The sequence below is a fragment of the Haliotis asinina genome, chromosome 2, assembly GCF_037392515.1.
Source record: "Haliotis asinina isolate JCU_RB_2024 chromosome 2, JCU_Hal_asi_v2, whole genome shotgun sequence".
In the NCBI taxonomy this organism is placed as follows: domain Eukaryota; kingdom Metazoa; phylum Mollusca; class Gastropoda; order Lepetellida; family Haliotidae; genus Haliotis; species Haliotis asinina.
In genome coordinates this window covers 20,694,454-20,715,969 of record NC_090281.1, presented here as the reverse complement: position 1 = coordinate 20,715,969, position 21,516 = coordinate 20,694,454, and the positions used below count along the sequence as shown (strand labels likewise).

Genomic DNA, 21,516 nt, shown 5'->3' with positions numbered 1-21,516 from the left:
TGAAATATTAGACTTTGTCGCGTATATGCAACTTGCTACTTTCCTGATATCATTTAGGTAGTTCTATTCTGTTATAACAATGTTATCATTGATGAAATATGTCTTTGATTAAGAATATATATTGCAATGTTAATAATATAGTGCATATTAATGCATATTAATGCATATTAATGATATGAATTTTTGCCTTATACAATAAAGACTCTTGAACTGTAGTCCGACTTGTTGGTCATATTTTCTCATTGTTCAGTTTTCGATACCTAGTACGATACAGGGAACCAGCCCGATCTCAGTTGTTGGAAAAAGAAGATCCCTACCTCTTAAATGACAGGAAAAGCAGGAACCCCGTCTCTCTATCAGCAATACGAACTCCGAGACAACAGAACGTCAACACAAACTGCACAAACGGGAACAACTGACCGCATTCAAGAGGACTACGACCCATCACAAGATGAGACAGAACCAGTTACAAGAATGGCGGACCTACTTCCACATAATCTCCTGCCCAAGTTCAGTGGTGATGCTGGCCAACCCTTCGAACAATTGAAACACATATTTGCAGCTGTGTTTCAAGGTACAAAGTGCACAGAACACCAGAGTTCCCACTAGTGAGATACAGGGAACCAGTCCGATCTCAACACCATTGAAACAAACACCTACCTTTATACGTTTGCACTTACAAAGATTCCGTCGTCTGTCGCAGCAGGATATTTCAACATCGGAGTGGATGTGGACATACCGTGCATTCCGTTGTCTTAAATGTCAACAGTTTGGTCATATTGTGGAAACACCCAGGTTTCCTCACGGTAAAAATCATGATGGCACAGACTGCACAGTTAACATCAGGTGCGCAAATTGTAAGAGTGATCACATGACCACTTCCAAGACATGTCCTTCTTTTATGAGACAGACGGAAGTTCTGGGACAGAAGCATACTAATGGCATTTCCTTTGCACATGCAAGGTAATTGGTGGATAATGAATTATCTGCTTCATCCTGAACACCCATCTATTCAACTGCATTCTCCTCTTCCCTAAACAAACGTGATTGTGGATGTCAAAGTGCAATTAGCTTGACCTCAGATGAGCAAATTGTCTTATATCAACTAAATGCTGAGCATATTAATATGTCATCGGCATCACAAACTGCTCTTTCAGATTCTCTACTATTATCTAAACTAATGCCTGAACAAAAAAATCATCGTGAAACTGAAAAGAAAACAACAATGTCGTATAAAGAATGTAACAACAAAGAAGGAAGGAAGCCAAGGCCCTTGAACATTACAAGTGCTTGTATATATTCATAACACTAATGAACTGCTAGATCTGGACGTGAGCCCTTCACAACCATCTCTGCTAAGGGACGTAGCTCATGCCTGTAACATGTTTCTTCACGTGAACTGAAAATCATCCTACTCATATTCACTTAAGCGGGTTGTCCAAGCATAAATTGCACCAAAGAAGTATGTAAACAAATAGATCGCCACCTTCCTGATTGTAATCTCCTATTGCAATATCAACAATAGAAGAGGAGTAGGATTTTGTAACGCCAGTACAATAGTTTTGGTGTACCATGTTAAGCCTGAGACAGGCACGTATCAGCTTGCGTATATCGTATATGCATACTTACTTCCGACCTATGTATTTGCAATTCATACACACATTACTGAATAAATGCGCGTGAAAAGGCCAGCTTCTAAGATAGGAAGTACAAGTTCCGCGCCAGTTATTTTAGATTTCTGGCAGAGCCAGTGGAGTTCTGGGGGTAGAAATCAAAAAAAGAAATGATTTTGGCCAGAAAAGAGGACTTCTTTTTGATACGTATTACGTGTGTGTCTCATTCTACATAATAAGCAAACTTTGCTTAAAGATGACAGACAATTTAGCACATTTAAATGAAGCACATTTTCTGCTACGTCACACACAGGTAAGTTATTTACTAAATTCTAAAAAGCCTAATGTTCTGACTATCTGAATGTGATGTATTTGTCCTACACGTGTATATGAACGACTACCTGATCGTGAGTAAGATATTTTTTCAACACGTATAGATGAACGACTATTTGAGTGAGGTATCTATCTGCCTTACACATGTAGATGAACGACTATATAAGAGTGATGTATTTATACTGTACATGTAGATGATCTTCATGCGGAGTTTCTGTCATAAATGTTTAATAGTTTGTTAACCCTTGATAGGTATTCTGAATGTTTCATTTGCCTCAGTCAGCAACCCGCATGTTGCAGCGAAATAATCAATGTCATTAATAATCAATGAGTATGGGCTGACTCGTCCACACGCTACATAGCCAGGTCCCACTTGAACGAGGAAAGTCTTCATGCAAAGACATTAATAACTTTTATCCGTTTGGTAAATTCGTTCCACAGAAATGTGGTCAACGGCATTATTATTAAGTGTCATCATCCTCTCCGAAATTCCTTTTTGGATCTCTGCAGTGGTGGTGACAAGAGATTTCACCAGAATTATGACATGTGACGGCATTACTACATCAAAGTCTATGACGGTGATGACGAAGAGACAATGTGCTGGGGCATGTGCCACACAGGACGGATGTAAATCATTTTCGGTAACCACAACAGCGCCACTTCTCTGCTATCTGAACAGAGTATATCTGAGGGCCGGCGTGTGTGAAGGACAATATACACACTACAATGACGTGAGTAGTTCTCAAACAAATTAGGCTAAATAAAAGAGGTGAAATGTTCCCCGGGCATCGGCGCGTCACTTTTATTTGTGCGCGTAACAATGTTTTATTGGCATTTTAAAAAATAATTTTGACTTTGCCGCGTCACGAGTATCCATTTGTCCACTATAAGAATGAGTGTCTGTAAGAACCAGTGTGACTGAATCTACAACTCATTAACACGTGCTAAACTTTCCAAACTTTAGTTTGTGTTTCTATGGTTCTGTAATATAATTGTCACATCGGGTTCGTTAGCGCGTCCGACTGTGCCATTATGTACCGAGATAATTAGAAACATATGGTGTAGTGATACCCATGATTAAAAATTAAAACAGGCTATATATCGCCAAGTAGTGATTGAGTTAATTTTTACTGAGTGAGTGAGTGAGTTAATATTTAACGTCACGTCGGCAATATCTCAGTCATAACGTGACGGGAACAATTTATAAAAGAAAAATGAAAACATTTTGAAGAATAAAACCTGTCACGACGAACAGTAAAAATACTAGGGTATCAAAGATACGGGTGTAAATACAGCATGGAAAAATGAAACGCTCTAGTAATTCAAGGACACAATACAATATAAAACACGGGCTATATATCGCTAACAACTGAAGGTAGATCAGCATACTAGGGACCATGGGGACTTACAGTGCCTCTACTACCCGCATGGGCCCTAGCTGGCTTTACATAAGCCCCTCAGCTGCTGGCGATTGTATGCAAGTTTAACGACAAATTAAACTGGCAATAATACTACAGTTAAAAAGTTGAAGATTAATTTGACATAGAATATTTTGGGACAATAATTTTACGATACACAACTGGAAGCAGATCACCATACCTGAGTCCATTGGGACTCTAGCTGGATTTACACCATCCCTTCAGCAGTGGCGTTTGTACTGAAATGTAACCATTATTAAAACAAGAAAAAAGAAAACATGAAAATTCAAAATAACACAATACTCATTCAAAGTCAAGATTAGAATAACAAATGTACTACGATTTAAAGTATGGTAGAGGTTAATTGACTTTGCACTGCACGGACGAACGTACCCTCTCAGAAAGACAATAGTTTTACAGTACTTCAACCCCCCGAGGGGCTAGGGTACAGCCTTTAACAATCTCAGTTACTAATCGAAACTACCAATCATTAAAATACATCTATTTACAGAACACATTAATCACAATTCATCAATGACATCAATTTCTCAAAAACAAACAAGGAGAACTGCCCATGATAAAATGTGTATCCATTTACAAGCCATGTATCCAAATTTACCTAATTCTAGACACGCGGTGGTCTCATTTGTTCGCCATATTCATATCTAGAAGGCTCATACAGGAGGTAAATGCACTGCAAGTCCCCACGGTCCGTAGTATGGTGATCTACCTTCAGTTGTTGGCGATCTATAGCCAGTTTTTACGTGGTCTTGTCATATGTAGTTGAAATATTTTAGTTTGAATTACTAGTTTTAAATGGATATGTGTGATGCACTAACTGTTTTACTGTTCTTCTTCAACTTCTTTAATTTCTAATTCTATTGATTTATGATATAATTATTGAGTCTTCTCGTCCCGATATGGCTGAAATATTGCCAATGTGACGGTAAATATTACGCCACGCACTCCCTCAATCGTTGTATGTACGTTAGAAATCAATTCACGTGCGGATAACTGGAAAAAAACATACAGTAATAAAGTGATAGTAATCAGTTCACACGCGGATAAATGGAACTGAAACGAACAGTAAAAAAGTGAGAGTAATCATTTCAAGCGCGGATAACTGGAACAAAAACGTACAGTCAGAGAGTGAGTGAGTGCGTTTGTTTTACGCGGCACTCAGCAATATTCCAGCTATATGGCGGTTGTCTGGAAACTGTCGAGTCTGGACCAGACATTCCAGTGATCAAGAGTATGAGCATCGATCTGGCAATTCGCAACCGATGACACGAGTCAACAAAGTCATCGAGTCTGACCACCCGATCCCGTTAGTCGCCTTTCACGACAAGCATAGTCGCCTTTTATGGCAAGCATGAGTTGCTGAAGGCTATTCTATTCCGGACCCCATTAGTACCCATCTGCTCCCCGTTTTGTGTTTAAGGGGGATATGTCCTCCAAGCATAAGCCTTTCTAGATAATTGTTGTTTGGAATCGTGATCTTAACACCTTTCCAGCAGGAGTAGCTGATCACTCTCTAACAAATTCGTAAAAGGAGCATGCTCGGCTTTCCCTTGAAAGTTTTGAATGAGTGAGTGAGTGAGTGAGTTAATATTTAACGTCACATCGGCAATATTGCAGCCATATCGTGACGAGAACATACATAACAAAAAGAATATATATGGATATTATGAAGACCCTGTCTACGAAGGACAGTAAAACCACTAGACTATCACAGTTAGTATTAAAACTAGCGTGGAAACTTTTAAAAATATAGTATGACTATTTGGACAGTACAATATAAAAACAGACCATGGATCGCCAACAACAGAGGGTAGATCACCATACCAGGGACCATAGGGACTTACAGTACCTCTGCTACCTGCGTGGTCCCTGGCACCATCCCCTCAGCTGTTGGCGACTGTATGCAAGATTAGCCACAAATTAAAATGACACATATTCTACGATTAAAAAAGTGGAAGATTAAATCTGACTTATACCGTTTTGGGACTTACGTACCCTCTCAGGAGGACAATAATTTTACGGTACTTCAACCCCCTTCGAGGATACAGTCACTAACAATCTTAGTTGCTAATTCAACAATCATAAAATACTAATTTATTTACATGTCAGTCAATAAATTCAATTCTTTTAAAAATGCAATAATTACATGAGAACTTACGTTACTAAAGAGGTCCTTCATAGTTCTTGATTTACAATAACTGTCCCTTGTGAGGGAATATTCAACACAGTCAAGCAAGACATGCTTGACCGTGATTATTTCATCACAAGGGATGCAGAAAGGAGGATCCTCACCTTTCAAAAGATATTCATGCGTATACCTAGTGTGGCCAATACGACATCGCCGTATAATGACCTCTGCAAATCTGGACCGACATCCCAAGTAGGTGTAACCAACAAATGGTTTTATTGCATGCAATTTATTGATACCTACTTGGGTGTCCCACTTCTTCTGCATCAGATCAGGGATGTAAGATCTAATAGTGGTTTTATAATCACTGTAAGGAATAAAAAGTGGTGATACAGATTTGTTGAGGGCTGCTTTAGCAGCAAGGTCAGCCAATGTGTTACCAGAGATTCCAACATGGCTGGGTAACCAACAGAAGACGATGTCGTATTGACCAGTCGCAAGATAGTTATAGAGTTCAATAATTTATATTAAAAGTGGATGTTTGCATGCTAGGTTTTTATAGTCTGAATAGATTATGTACTGTTTATGTTTAGGATGTCTTTGGATATATTTAAGAGCCGTTAGTATGGCGTTAGCTTCTGCTGTAAAAATAGAACTATTATCTGGTAATCTAGAAGATATTGTTCTGGATCCAATGACAGTGGCACAAGCCACTGTGCCACCGTCCTTAGACCCATCTGTAAATAAGGATTTATAATTGCTATATTTATGTTTCAACTGATTATATTCTTGTTTGTATTGTAATTCATTAGTTTCTTATTTTTTAAATGTAGTTAATGTTAGGTCGACTTGTGGCCTAACCAATTGCCAAGGAGGAGAAGAAAGAAGACGGGAGGGAGCTATGTTTTCCAGCTCCATATAGTCCATGCACAGAGCTTGGCATGACCAGCCGATTGGTCGAACCGGGCCCATTCAACCACCCGTCCTGGGCGAAGTCAGGGCCAAAGTGGTGTACTGAGCAACAGGAACACGTTGCAAGGCCCCCATTGCCCTCAACCACCAGAATCCCCTCCTCCGCCGACACAGGGCCGCAACCCACGGAAAACGGGTTGGTGGACCAAATATCCCCCCGTGTCCACAACGGGGGTGTCAGCGAGCTCTTAGCATTACCCAGCACCCACCACGAGGAGGTGGCTCCCCACGGGTGCCTGAAAGTTTTGAAATGAAGGGAGCTGTTGGAGTTTTCTTCGATAAAAAGGGGAAAGTTGACTTTCAGTGACTGAATGAGGTAACATTTATATATAAACATAAAACTAGCATAAAAATAAAACCTTGTTATTAAAGGAGACAATAGGATATACAAAATGGGCTGTAGATCTCCAACAACTGAAGGTAGATGGCCATTCTAGAGGTCATGGAGTTGACTTTTAGAACGTTGATGTCGCCGGATGTCTTATCATAGAATGGACAACTCATCTGCAACGAAACCAGATCTTTCTGCATGCATGTGAATATGAAACAGATAACGTGTGATATTCATCTCTAATTCATAAAACGGAGAAAACTGAAAACGTAGGGGAAACCGGGGTGAATTGTAACTACTTAACTTCTTGTAGTTCAAGACTAGCTGACCCCTCACAAAGTGAATCGGTACCAACTAGTACACTGGCATATTGGATTTAAACCGCAGTGTCATATAAAGTTCATTATCATGTCGTTACAAAGTTATTACGTATCAAACGCAATGACTGCAAGTGTCACGACTGACCTGAACCACGGGGCAATTGTAACTGGTGGATTGGACAAATGTAACAAACACGATTCAAATGTAAGAACCAGTTTATTTTCGAATTTTAGTATAGACAAATGTAGAAAGATGTTATCTTGATCAACTGAGGTGGACATAGATTACCATTTAACGTCCATCACCATCGACACTTAAAATTGTCTTGGTTTAAAATTCTAGCATTAGTATGCCAAAAATATAACACAAAGATTAACACCAACATTGTCAGCATAACACTGAAGAATGGTCTGTTATGATAAAACTAGTAAAAGATTAACACAAAACGTTCATCACGACTAGCTTCATTATCATTACTCAAGGTAAATTTACATGGGTTCAAACTAACATGGAGTTACAATTTCCTCCGATGGCAGTAGCCACGTTTCATATCACATGTTAGCAACTTTGGTCTTTTCAAATATTTCTAAATTATGTCGAATTTTACACTTGAGAAGTTCACACCAAGCAACATTAACTGCATTAGGAACATTGTTTCACGTTTTGTGAAAACTGTACTTACCTATTCGTGAAAGTGTATCTCGCCATGAGCAAACAGTTGAAAAAACATCCGTACGTGTACCGCAGGAAAGCAAAGAGATATAACTCTCCCCAATCGATGAACTTCACTTTAAACAAATAAAGTAAATGAAATAACGAATTCAAGGTGCAGATCCTCATAATTTTACCTTGCCAATTGAACAATTAAATATCAGAATATGACTCAAATTGGAATAAAAGTTGCTAAACAAACGATCATAGTTTAAAATCGCTTTTACTGGTTTGCACTGCAAGGGGTTCTGCACATTATATGAAACACCGAGAACAAGTTGGGGTGGTCTAAGTTAACGCTCACCAGGTACCGCACGTATATATATTTCACGGTAAGAGAGTCAGTCCAAAACATTATAAAAATTGATAAAACCAAGTAGTAATTGGTCATGAAATCCACTTGTCTGACAAGCTGAGAGGCCGTGGATTATAACCTCTGTCATCTGGTCACGACACATATTTCACTGACATTTAAAGCATTTACTGACACGTCTGTCGTCGCGAATCCGAAAAACGTCGTGAATCCGAAAAACGTCGTGAAATCTACCTAGACGTATTTAGACCATTACCAACTGAATTCATTTCACGTATTGTGCTGTATTAAGCTAAATAGACCCGTGAAGGTCCTGGGGTAGAAAAGGCTTTCAGCAACCCATGGTTGCCATAAATGCGACTATGCTTGTCGTAAGAGGGGATCGGGTGGTCAGGATCACTGACGTGGTTGACATGTCATCGGTTCCCAAATGCGCAGATCGATGCTCATGTTGTTGATCACTGGATTGTCTGGTACAGGCTCGGTTATTTACAGACCGCCACCATATAGCTGGAATATTACGGAGTGCGGCGTAAAACTAAGCTAACACGTCCCTACCTGGGCGGATCTTAACTGTGTACATGTTCACGGGTCAGTGACTTTGCACAATGTGGCGTAATGGCCCTGTGTATAAAAACCTGACTGATATGGTCAGCCGGAGAGACCACACAGCGAGACCAACCAGGGAAACCAACCGAGGAGACCAGTCAGGAAAACGAGAAGTGCGGGTTGTGCGGCTAGTCCAGGTGTGGGCCAAGGCCGTTGCCCCAAATACACGTACGTCGACGATGAAGAATCGCCTTCCGACTTCTGAGTGCGTGTAAGTTACAGAGCGGGTCTCCACATCAGGAGCATTGGCAACTCGATTCCGATGTGCGTTCTGTCGTATGTTAAACACTGTTCAACCATTTTCGACCAGACAATAATAACGTCACATCGGCATTATTTCAGCCATATCGTCACGAGAACTTTTAATACTGAAAGGGAAGATATGTATTTCATAAATAAAGATGTCGTCAAAGGACAGTAAAACAACTAGAATATCAGAGTTACAATTTAAAATCTGGATTCTGATCTGATTCTGAACTTGATTCTGATGAAGATGAAATCGTTACCAAATTATTGTATTCCGAAAGGGATACTTGGCCACGTTTTCTTGTGCTGGAAGCAAAGGGTGAGCGTGCCCTTTCTTCCTATTCACTATTTCTTTTAGAATAGGGTCTACAAGGTAAAGCCGGTGTGTTGAAAGACGTTACAAAATAACGCTCTGGCCATGGAGGTCTTTTGATTGAATGTGCCAGGAAATCACAGGCCATTAATCTTATGACTGCTACCAAATTAGCAGACATTCCAATTACCTGTTCTCCAATTAAAACCCTTAATTTCTCTAAGGGTCTCATCCATGATAGAGACCGAAGCCTCGCTGATGAATCTACTGAAGAAATCGTAACAGAGCTTAGAAGTCAAGGTGTCATTGATGCCAAGTGGTTTACTTTTCGTAAAGATCACCGTGTTTTTCCGTCAAATACATACCTCTTGACTTTTAAGACGCCAGTAATGCCGAGTTCTAATGTTGAATGTTTTTCTGTGCCTGTGGATCTCTTTAATCCACGCCCTTCCTGTTGTTTCAATTGCCAGAAGTTTGGTCATGGGCAAAGTTCTTGTAAGAATAAATTGATTTGTTTCAGATGTGGAATATCTGATCATGATAGGAAGATGTGCACTAACACCATTAAGTGCTTGCATTGCAAAGGTGATCACATGGCATCATCAAAAGACTGTGCCATGTGGAAATTTGAGGCCAGTGTGCAGAAACTGAAATATGAGAAACGAATCAGTTACTATGATGCCAGACAACAAGCCCGATTACTTATATCTGAAAATGATGGACGTCAATCTTATGCTTCAGCAGGCAAAAGGGTGACCACGTCTGTTTGACCACGCCTCAAACTGATTTGACTTGGGTCACATAGGAACATCCAGCATCCCTTTCTGAAACAGTTATGATTCAAAAAGCAGTCCCAGATTTAAAACAGCCATCATTAAAACCAACAGGAACAACATCTTCTACACAAACAGAATACCATCAAATTAAATTGTCAAAGTGTACCAACGTAGATATTAAGAAAAAGCAGAGTCAGTCGGATAGATTGCCAAGGGCACTAAAAGACACTGTGCTACTTCACAATAAATATGGATTGCTTGAAGATATGGACACCATATAAGTGGTCACTCACCGAAAAGGAAAGGGCAGTATCTCCTGTTACTGCTCCTTAGATATTTAAACCACCATGGGTTATTCACCAAATCTATTACAATGGAATTGCAGAGGACTTAAAAATAACTTTATTGAAGTAAGTTGTTGGTTCAAGACTTTAAACCGTCAACACTATGTCTCCAAGAGACGTATCAAAAACATACCGATGCATTTGATTTAAGGCAGTATTGTTCTTATCATTCATTTTCTCCTCCAGGGGATAAAGCAACTGGAGGTTCAACTATATTAGTTAGACAGAATATCATTAGTAGCGCTGTTCACCTGAATACCAATCTCCAAGCCATAGCTATTCGCCTCAGCTTGCACATTGCAATCACTCTATGCTCTTTGTCGAGGAGCAGACGAGGGTGGAATGTACAAACTGATCTTCAGAATCTATATGATCAGTTACCAAAGCTCTGTATTATCATGGGCGATTTGAATGCGCACAACCCTCTATGGGGAAGTACAAGTACAAACAATAAAGGCAAGGTTATTGAGGATTTTATATCTGATAATAGCTTTTGATGATTTTAATTTTGATAAGGAAAATTGGTCTTTATATGAAACATTGTGTATGGAAAAATTAATACCGGAAGATTTTATCAACAAATCAGACCCGATATAGTTGTTTTCAGCTCAGTTAAATGAAACTGCTGACCAGTCTGTTGCTAATTCCTCTGCAGTTCCTCGTAAACCGTGGTTCAGTAACGAATGTAAACAGGCCAGAAAGTGTAGAAGGAAAGCTGAAAAGTATTTTCGCCAACACCTCACCGTGCATAATCTAGATAAAGTAAAAAATTTTAATACCAAAGCTAGACGGGCTTTCAAACAAAATAAGCGTCAGCCATGGAGAAATTACGTTAGTAAAATAAATTCACGCACGCCAATGACATTGTGGAACATGATTCAAAGAATAAAGGGCAAAGGTTCGAAGTCTACTGTTCATCATCTAAAGGTTGGTGAAAATTTAATAACTAACAAAACTGACACTGCAAATAAACTGGGTGAAACTCTCGCCAAGCATTCATCTGCATCCAATTATGTCCTTGAGTTTCAATAGTTTCAGAAATAACAGAAGAAAAGATGAAGTTGTAACTCAGACAACGGTGAGGATTATAATGAATTATGTTCAATACATGAGTTGCATACCGCCCTTGAGCAAGCTTATGATACAGCAACAGGGGTGATGATATCCACTATCAGCTCCTGAAGCATTTGCCCGAATCGTGTCTGGAAACGTTTCTAAATATTTTTTATTCAATATGGACATCAGGGAAATTCCCACCTTAATGCCGTAATGCCATTGTATTCCCAATCCCCAAACCTGACCGGGATCATACAGATCCGTCGCATTTAAGAATATATTTAAGAGCTGTTAATATGGCATTAGCTTCAGCTGTGAAAATAAAACTGTTGTCTGGTAATCTTGAAGATATTGTTCTTGATCCAATGACAGTGGCACAAGTTACTGCGCCACCGTCCTTACACCCATCTGTAAATAAGGATTTATAACGGCTATATTTATGTTTTAATTGATTATATTCGTGTTTATATTGTAATTCATTCGTTTCTGAATTTTTATATGTGGTCAATGTTGGGTCTACTTGGGGCCTAACCAACTGCCAAGGAGGAGAAGAAAGAAGACGGAAAGGGGCTATATTGTCCAGCTCAATGCTGGCCGCAGGAATAAGTGGTTTTATTCTTAAACCAAGAGGCAGACCATGAGAAGATTTCTTATTGTATAAATCCTCATACAGAGGATTCAAAACACAATTATATGCAATGAACACAGAGTAAGTGTTCAAAGTAAGGCGCACAGCAACCGCTTTGAGATTTGTTTTGAGCATCACAGGGCTGTGGATAACGCCATGTCTTACAAGAATGGAGGATCCACCAGTGGCTTTATAACCTAGGGGAGGATAACAATGATATGTGTTGAACTGACGTAAGTTTACAGAATCTGTTTGTTTTAGATACGTTTCTTGTAAACAGATCGCAGATGGCTGAAGATCCTGGTCTAGTAGATGAAGTTCATGAATGTTATTTTTAAGGCCTCTACAGTTCCACTGTAGAATGTTTGAAGAAACTATTTTTTCGGAGGATTTATTGGGAATCTACCCCTTACCTTTCTAGAGTGAGTGAGTGAGTGAGTTAATATTTAACGTCACATCGGCAATATTGCAGCCATACTGTGACGTGAACATGTTACATATTGAAATGAAGACGTGCATATAGTAAAAACCTGTCAACGAAGGACAGTAAAATGACTAGATTATCACATTGAGAATATAAAACTAGCGTCGAAATCTAAAAAATAATAGAACAATACAAAACAATTTGGACATCACAATGTAAAATTGGGCTATAGAGTGCCAACAACTGAAGGCAGATCACCACACTAGGAACCATGGGGACTTATAGTACCTCAGCTTCCTGCATGGACCCTAGCTGGATTTACACCATCCCTTCAGCCAGTAGCAATTCGGACAATGCTAGCCATACATTAAAATAACAAAGATACTACGATTAAAAACTATTGGTAAATTTAAATTGACAATGAAAGTATCGGGACTTACGTACCTTCTCCGGGGGACAATAATTTTACACTACAGCCACAAACAATCAAAGTTACTAACATAAACTACCAAGCATTATAATACAACTATATACAGAACATATTAATCAAAATTCAACAAGAAAACCAATGATTAAAGGATAATTAACTGTGCTAAAAAGATCATGAAGTGTTTTCACATTGAAGTATTTATCCCATGTGATGGAGAATTCAACACAGTCAAACAGGATATGCTTGACTGTAACTCTCTCATCACAGGGGATACAAAACGGAGGATCTTCACCTTTCAGCAGGTACACATGGGTATACCTTGTGTGGCCAATACGACATCGTCGCATGATGACCTCTTCAAATCTCGACTGACAACCCAAGTGGGTATATCCAATATACGGTTTTATGGCGTGTAATTTATTTCTTCCCACTTGGGTTTCCCACTTCTTCTGCATCAGATCACGGATGTAAGTTCTAATGCAAGCTTTGAAATCAGAGTAAGGGATAAGAAGTGGTGTAATAGATTTGTTGAGTGCTGCCTTGGCAGCAAGATCGGCCATTGTATTTCCAGAAATGCCCACGTGGCTGGGCAACCAACAAAAGACGATGTCGCATTGGCCAGTAGCAAGATCATTATACAATTCAATAACCTCAATTAAAAGTGGATGTTTACAAGACACATTTGTTATAGCCTGAAGGCAAGAAAGAGAATCAGAATAGATTATATACTGTTTATCTTTAGGATGTCGCTGAATATACTTAAGAGCCGTTAATATCGCGTTTGCTTCTGCAGTAAAAATAGAGCTTTTATCTGGTATTCTAGACGATATTATCCTGGATCCAATGACAGTGGCACAATGTTAGGTCGACTTGTGGTCTCACCAAAGAAACAAGGAGCTATAGTGTCCAGCTCAATACCAGCAGCAGCAATAAATGGCTTAATTCTGAGCCCAAGAGGCGGGACAAGAGAGGCCTTTTTGTTACACAAATCCTCATAAAGAGGGTTAAAGACACAGTTAAATGCAGGATTTGACTCATTAGAAAATAATTTGGTAATATATTGTTAAGAGAGCTTTATACGGCGGTGGTTAAGAGAAGGTTCATCGGCCTCAACGTACAGACTGTCAACAGGAGAAGTTCGAAAAGACCCAAGACAAAGTCTTAGGCCCTGGTGGTGGACGGAATCAAGTAATTTTAGGTTGCTCTGACAGGCTCCACCATAGGCGATGGAGCCATAATCAAGTTTCGATCGTACCAACGATCTATATAAGTGAAGGAGGGTAGTTCGACCCCCTCCCCATTTTGAATTAGAAACAACCTTTAATAAATCAAGTGCCTTCAGGCATTTTGCTATTAGGCATCTAATATGAGGCAAAAACATCAAATGTGAATCGAAAATGAGACCTAAGAACATAGCTTCCTTGACAACTTTGATGGGGGTGCCACTTAAAAACAGTTCTGGATCTTTATGGGGTTTGTATTGACGGCAAAAGTTTATACAATTGGTTTTTGATTTAGAAAATTTAAAGCCGTTTTCAAGACACCACTTATCTATTTTATTTAGACACATCTGCAGTTGCCGCTCAATAGTATGCATATTTTTTCCGCGACAAGAAATATTAAAATCCACAAAGAGTGATCCATCTATTGAATCATTTAAAACCTTGGATAAACTATTGATCTTTATACTAAACAATGTGACAGACAAAATACTACCTTGCGGGACACCCTGATCCTGACTGTAATAATCAGACAGGGTAGAACCCACGCGGACTTGAAATTGCCTGTCATTTAAAAATTGAGGCAAACGGCCTCGTAAGCCAAATTCATGTAAATCTTTTAAAATCCCATGTTTCCATGTTGTATCGTAAGCTTTTTCTAAATCGAAAAAGATCGACACGGCATGTTGTTTATTAATAAGGGCATTTTTGACAAAAGATTCCAAGCGCACTAAATGGTCGACAGTACTTCTATTTTTACGAAAACCACATTGTATATCTGTAATTAGGTTATTGGTTTCCAGACCCGTGAAGGTCCCGGGGTAGAATAGGCCTTCAGCAACCCATGCTTGCCATAAAAGGTGACTATGCTTGTCGTAAGAGGCGACTAACGGGATCGGGTGGTCAGACTAGCTGACTTGGTTGACACATGTCATCGGTTCCCCATTGCGCAGATCGATGCTCATGTTGTTGATCACTGGATTGTCTGGTCCAGACTCGATTATTTACAGACCGTCGCCATATAGCTGGAATATTGCTAAGTGCGACGTAAAACTAAACTCACTCACTCACTCACTATTGGTTTCCAAGTACCAAACAAGTCGATTATTTATCATGCGTTCCATGGTCTTACAAACGCAGCTTGTTAGCGAAATTGGCCGATAATTCGATGGATCGGTATGATCACGTCCTGGCTTCGGTATGGGAACAACAATAGCATCACGCCATGATGAAGGAAATGATCCAGATGTCCAAATGTCATCAAAAATACGTAAGAGCGTCTCTAAACATGATTCAGGCAAGTGCTTCAGGAGTTGATAATGTATGTTATCAGCTCCTGTGGCAGTATCATGAGCCTGGTCAAGAGCAGTATGGAGTTCGTTAAATGAAAATACCTCATTATAATCTTCACCATCGGAAGTGAAATTGATAGATTTCTTTTCTTGCTGTTTTTGATACTTTTGGCATTGAGGTTCATAATTCGTTGAAGAAGAATGTTTGGCCAATGTTGCACCAAGTTTATTAGCAATATCGGATTTATTTGTTAGTAGCTGGTTTCCGTCTTTTAGGTGGTGAATGCTAGCTCGAGAACCCTTAGCCTTGATCTTCTGGATCATATTCCACACTTTCGAAATTGGGGTACGTGCATTGATTTTAGAGACATATGTTCGCCAAGATTGGCGTTTATTTTGCTTAAAAGTCCGCCGTGCTTTTGCGTTTAAAAGTTTAAATTTGTTCAAGTTATGGACTGTGGGATGGCGACGGAAATAATGTTCGGCCTTCTTCCGTGCCTTTCTGGCCTGTTTGCAGGTATAATTAAACCATGGTTTTCGAATGTGTGGGTTCATAGAGGACATAGGAATACATTCATCGGCTATCTTTTTCAGCTCATCAGAAAATAATTGTATAGGGTCAGAGACATCAATAAACACATCTGATTTTAAAGTATTAATGGCAAGCATTTCAAATAAAGACCAGTTGGCTTTATTAAAATTCCATTTTGTGGAGGGAGGGACATCTGAAGGAGTTACAAGGTTTAGAATGGTAGGGAAGTGATCGCTTGCACAGAGGTCCTCGTGAACGGACCAGTCAAATTCGTTTAGCAGTTGTGCGTCTGTAATCGATAAATCAAGAGCAGAGTAAGTACCAGTACCGGGATGTAAATATGTTTGGGAGCCACCATTACATACACATAAGCTATTATTAGAAATGAAATCTTCTAGGAGCTTCCCCTTAGTATTGGTCTGAGAACTACCCCAAAGTGGATTATGTCCATTTAAATCTCCCATGATAACGCAGGGCTTTGGGAGCTGGTCATAGAGAGCTTGAAGTTCAGATTGTTGGAGAGATGAAGACGGTGGAAGATACAGAGAGCACAATGTAAAAACAATATGTAAAGTTACTCTAACGGCAACAGCTTGAAGAGGAGTAGTAAGGTTGATAGGGCTATGGATGACACCACGTTTCATTAGGACGTATGTACCACCAGTGGCTTTAGCTCCATGAGGTGAAAAGACATTATAAGAAGTATAGCCTCTGACATCAAACTTGTCAGTGTTTTTGAAGTACGTTTCTTGTAAGCATATAGCCGATGGATTAAAATCTTGAATTAAGAGCTGTAAATCAGTGACATTATTCCTAAGACCTCTACAATTCCACTGAACTAATGTACTTTTAGACATTATGGTGGAGTTATAGGAGATCGCTCACGGTCTTTCTTCTTCGGAGAATGACTCCGGGAACGGGTGCTCTGAGGAGAGGAAACATCCATGTCCTCCAGCACGCCAAACTTATTGAAGAGAAAAGCAGTATTTTTCTATGCTTTGGGCACACGATCTGAACGTTGCTTTTGCTTGGAATAGTTTACATTTCGATTTGTTTTCTTTTCATTTGAATGATGATCAGTTTGTGACGCAGATGTCCGTTGAGATGATGTGGCATGAGCATTAGTAGACAGTAATAACGGAGCAGAGGACTCAGTCCATGTGTATTCTGTCTGGCAACCCACTGTATTAACTGAAATGGTTCGTGGGGCTGGAGTAGAAACGGAAACAGTAGCAGCATAGGATGGCCCTGGAGTTTCTTGGGCAAGAACAATCTTTTTTGCATCCTGGAAAGAGATATTGCGTTCATATTTGACGCGTGAAATTTTGGATTGCTGTTTCCACACTGGGCAGTCTTTAGATGAAGAAGGATGATTGCCTGAACAATTGACACAAGAAGGGGATTTGTCACACAATGCACTGTTTTCACATGTTCCGCCACATCGATGACAAGCAGCTGGGTTTCGGCATGATTTAGAGCCGTGTCCATACTTTTGACAACAGTAACATCTCAGTGGATTTGGAATAAATGCATCGACCCTTAGATGACAATAACCTGCTTTTAGCGAGTCCGGACGCGTTGGAACACCGAAAGTGAATAAATAAGTGTTAGTATTCTTAATTTCATTGTTTTTCTTGAGAGTAAAACGTTTCACATCAATAACACCTTGCGAATGTAGCTCTGAAATAATGCCACACACATTTATATCTGAGAGGCATTGACCAACATCGCGGACAATGCCTTTACAGGTGTTTAAAGTTCTATGAGGTGAAACCTCAACAGGAACGTTAGCTAGTGACTTTTGCAGAAAGGAGAATCTGTGATTGGATTTGCTTTTTGCATTCGATAAGTAAATGTCCCGATCGAAGCTTTTTTTATCTCTTTGACGTCACCTGCTAATCCTTCAATGTCCTTTGCAATGGCAAAGGGATTTAACTTGAGAGGACTGCCATCAGGAGAACACATAACAAGATATCGTGCCCAATGATCAAGTTTGTTTTGAGATAGTAAAATATCATCATCCGAAGAACAAGAATCATCCGATTCGTGTGAAGGTTTTTTGTGGGGGTGCCATGGTTATAGCAAATATGATTCACCCTCCTAGCTCCCCACCCACCATGGAGTGTCTACATGGACGATGCCTTATGTCAGTGGGTCTCCAGCAGACGGCACCAAGGATACTAGGAGGATATACTCAAGCAGGAAAAATCTTGAAAAGATAAATCCTACCAGATTGGCCCACGAGCCATCGCCTTCTAGCATAGGACTCTAGGCAAATGAATGAGTCAGAAAATATGTTTTTCAACCAATCTTTATCGCCAAAACAATACAATACATACTGGAATAAATCATATTGTGTGCAACATATTTGTCCATGCACAGGGCTTGGCATGACCAGCCGATTGGTAGAATCGGGCCCATTCTACCACCCGTCTAGGTGAAGTAAGGGGCAAAGTGGTGTGTTGGACAAAGGAACGCTATTCCTGGAACCAGTGTCTTCAACCACCAGCCTACCGTCCTCCACCGACACGGGACGCAACCCACGGCCAACAGGTTGCCCAATTCGGTTGCTCCTTGCAACCAGCAAAGGGGTGCTATGGACCTAATTGACCCGGGTCCACACGGGAGGCAAGCTCTTAGTGTTATCCAGCACCCACCACGAGGAGGTGGCTTGCCACGGGTGCCTTACCTTTCTAGAGGGCGCCAAGCTATATGCCCTGTGGGGGATGTTTTCGGGAACATCCATGTCCTCCAACGATCCAAATTTGTTAAACAGCTGTATTTTGTTTGTTGAACCTTTCGAGGCTCTGCCACTTTGACATTTTTGTGAAGATTTATTTCTTGATTCACCTGGGTGCTTTGCAATGTCTTTCACATTTGTTGCAGAATCAGATTTAGATTGTGACTGGGATTTAGATGCCTTAGATATAGATGCATCCTGAATACGGGATGACTCTGTAAGTACTTCTGCAGTCTGAGTGGATATTTCAGGTGACAGAATCTGAGGGGAATCGGTATTTATCCATGTCCAGTTGGTTTGACAGTTTATAGACATTTGGTTATTTTGGCTGTATCAGATGGCGATCGAGATACGGAAGCATAAGTTTCCGTGAGTTCAGATTTTTACACTTGTTTTTTGGCTTCAACAAAACTTATGTCTTGTGTAAATTTTATTTTGTTGATTTCCAAATGGGACACTCCTTTGAGTAAGATGAGTGATTTCCTTCACAATTGGTACATTTTTTGAAAGTGCTGTGGCAGTCATCCGTCGTGTGAGCTTTCTCACTACTTTGAGCATATGTAACAGATGATTTACATGTACTGACACCATGGCCTTATCTTTGGCATTTAAAGCATCTTAAAGGATTAGGAATGTAAGTATCCACATTGATGTTACAGTTGCGTGCCATTGATTTTGGAGCAATCGGACACAAAAAGGGAAAAGGCACCCGTGAACGGCCACCTCCTCGGCAGGTGATGTTAGAAACGTTAGACGTTTATGAACAGGTTCTTTGCTTGTTGAGTGCAGTAGGAGGCAACAGGCAACCAATCTCCTTTCAACAAAATCATTTGTCGGCATTCCAGTGTCAGTCTCTCCTCACCGTACTCTTAACTTTAGTAAGGGTATTGTGAGAGACCGTGATAGACTATTTGCTGATATGCTTGGAAATTGACATTGCTGCAGAGATGAAGGACCAAGGTGTTATTTGTCAAACGTTTCACTACCCGACGAAACGACCAGATCAAACTAACCAACACCTATTTATTTTCAGTTTCCACTCCAACGGCTCCAAAATGTATAAAGGTCGGCTACTGTCACATCAAAGTGGAAACTTTTATTCCTAATCCACTCAGATATTTCAAGTGTCAAAAGTATGGTCACGGTGTAAATTCCTGCACATTGTCTGTTGTGTGTGCTCACTGCGGTGAGAAAACCCACACAACAGAAGATTGTGACAGTAATTACAAGAAATGCACCAATTGTTCAGGAGACCATTCGTCTTTCTCAAAAGAGTGTCCGATTTGGAAGTACCAGATGGAAATAAACAAAATAAAATTTACTCAAAATATCAGCTTTCCCGAAGCGAAACAACTTGTTCAAAGATGCGACCCACAAGAAACATATACTTCTAAAACAAAAACATCATCTGAACCATCCTCTAAGGTTTCTAAATCTTCTTTAGCTGCTAAAAACCAACTTGACTTGGGTGCACACTGATTCCCCAGAGGTTTTTTCACCCCCTATTTCCACTCAGACCGCTGAGCTACTTCCTCGCATGTCGCAAAGTCAATCAGGGCCAGCTTCGGATCATGATCCATCATCAGCCACCTGTCTCAATCTTTGTCAAATGTCCAACAAATTCCTAAAGGAAAAACTAAACCTATGCCTGATTCTTCAAAAAAGCAAAGTGGCAGAGCCCCAAAAGGGTCTGAAAACAGAATTAAGCTTTTATAACAAATACGGATCACTTGAGGACATGGACGTGTCCGGAAACGTCCTCAAAAAAAATGCGGGGTAGATCCCCAATCAACCCGCCCAAACGATAACCCATTCCAAAAATATTGTACAGTGGAACTGTAGAGGCCTAAGGACCAAGTTCAACGAGTTACAGCTACTTGTCCAGGATTTTGCACCATCGGCTTTCTGTCTCCAGGAAACCTAGCTGAAACAGACAGACACTTTTGATTTATATGTCGCATTTGATCACTTTCTAAATGGCATCGTGTAATCATAGCTTTCGGCCGTGGGAGCCGTGCCAATTTACACTCATCAGAGGGGTACACAAAGTACGCAGTCTAGACTACCAGTTGTCCGACTTTCATTTTTGTGGAAGTCGCGGTGGCTGAGCGGGCTAGGCGGCTGACTTTGTGTGCTGGCGATTACGTGCCTGACTCTGAGGGTGCGGGTTCGAATCCCGGATGGGACTCAACCGAAAAAAAAAGTACTAGAATTTGTACTTTCCTAAGAAAGTGAAATCCCAAATATGACATATGTCGCATTTGATCACTTTCTAAATGGCATCGTGTAATCATAGCTTTCGGCCGTGGGAGCCGTGCCAATTTACACTCATCAGAGGGGTACACAAAGTACGCAGTCTAGACTACCAGTTGTCCGACTTTCATTTTTGTGGAAGTCGCGGTGGCTGAGCGGGCTAGGCGGCTGACTTTGTGTGCTGGCGATTAGGTGCCTGACTCTGAGAGTGCGGGTTCGAATCCCGGATGGGACTCAACCGAAAAAAAAGTACTAGAATTTGTACTTTCCTAAGAAAGTGAAATCCCAAATATGACATATGTCGCATTTGATCACTTTCTAAATGGCATCGTGTAATCATACTTTTGATTTACATCAGTTCATTGCATACAATTGTTTTTCACCTCCAGGTGATAGGGCCACTGGAGGGTCTTCCATTCTTGTAAAGCAGGATGTTATTCATAGTCCTGTGACGCTCACAGCAGGTCTCCAAGCTGTTGCAGTGAGACTAAC

General features: G+C 40.3%; 1 protein-coding gene across 1 annotated transcript in view; it reads left to right on the top strand.

The window, feature by feature from the left end:
• Positions 1–324: 324 nt before the first annotated feature.
• The window catches only part of LOC137271628 (uncharacterized), a 55,095-nt gene continuing 33,903 nt past the window's right edge, over positions 325–21,516 (top strand). Inside the window, exons 1-2 of the mRNA XM_067804066.1 lie at positions 325–574; positions 2,388–2,677. Of these exons, the coding sequence (XP_067660167.1) occupies positions 325–574; positions 2,388–2,677 (540 nt within the window). The remainder of the gene's footprint in view (positions 575–2,387; positions 2,678–21,516) is intronic.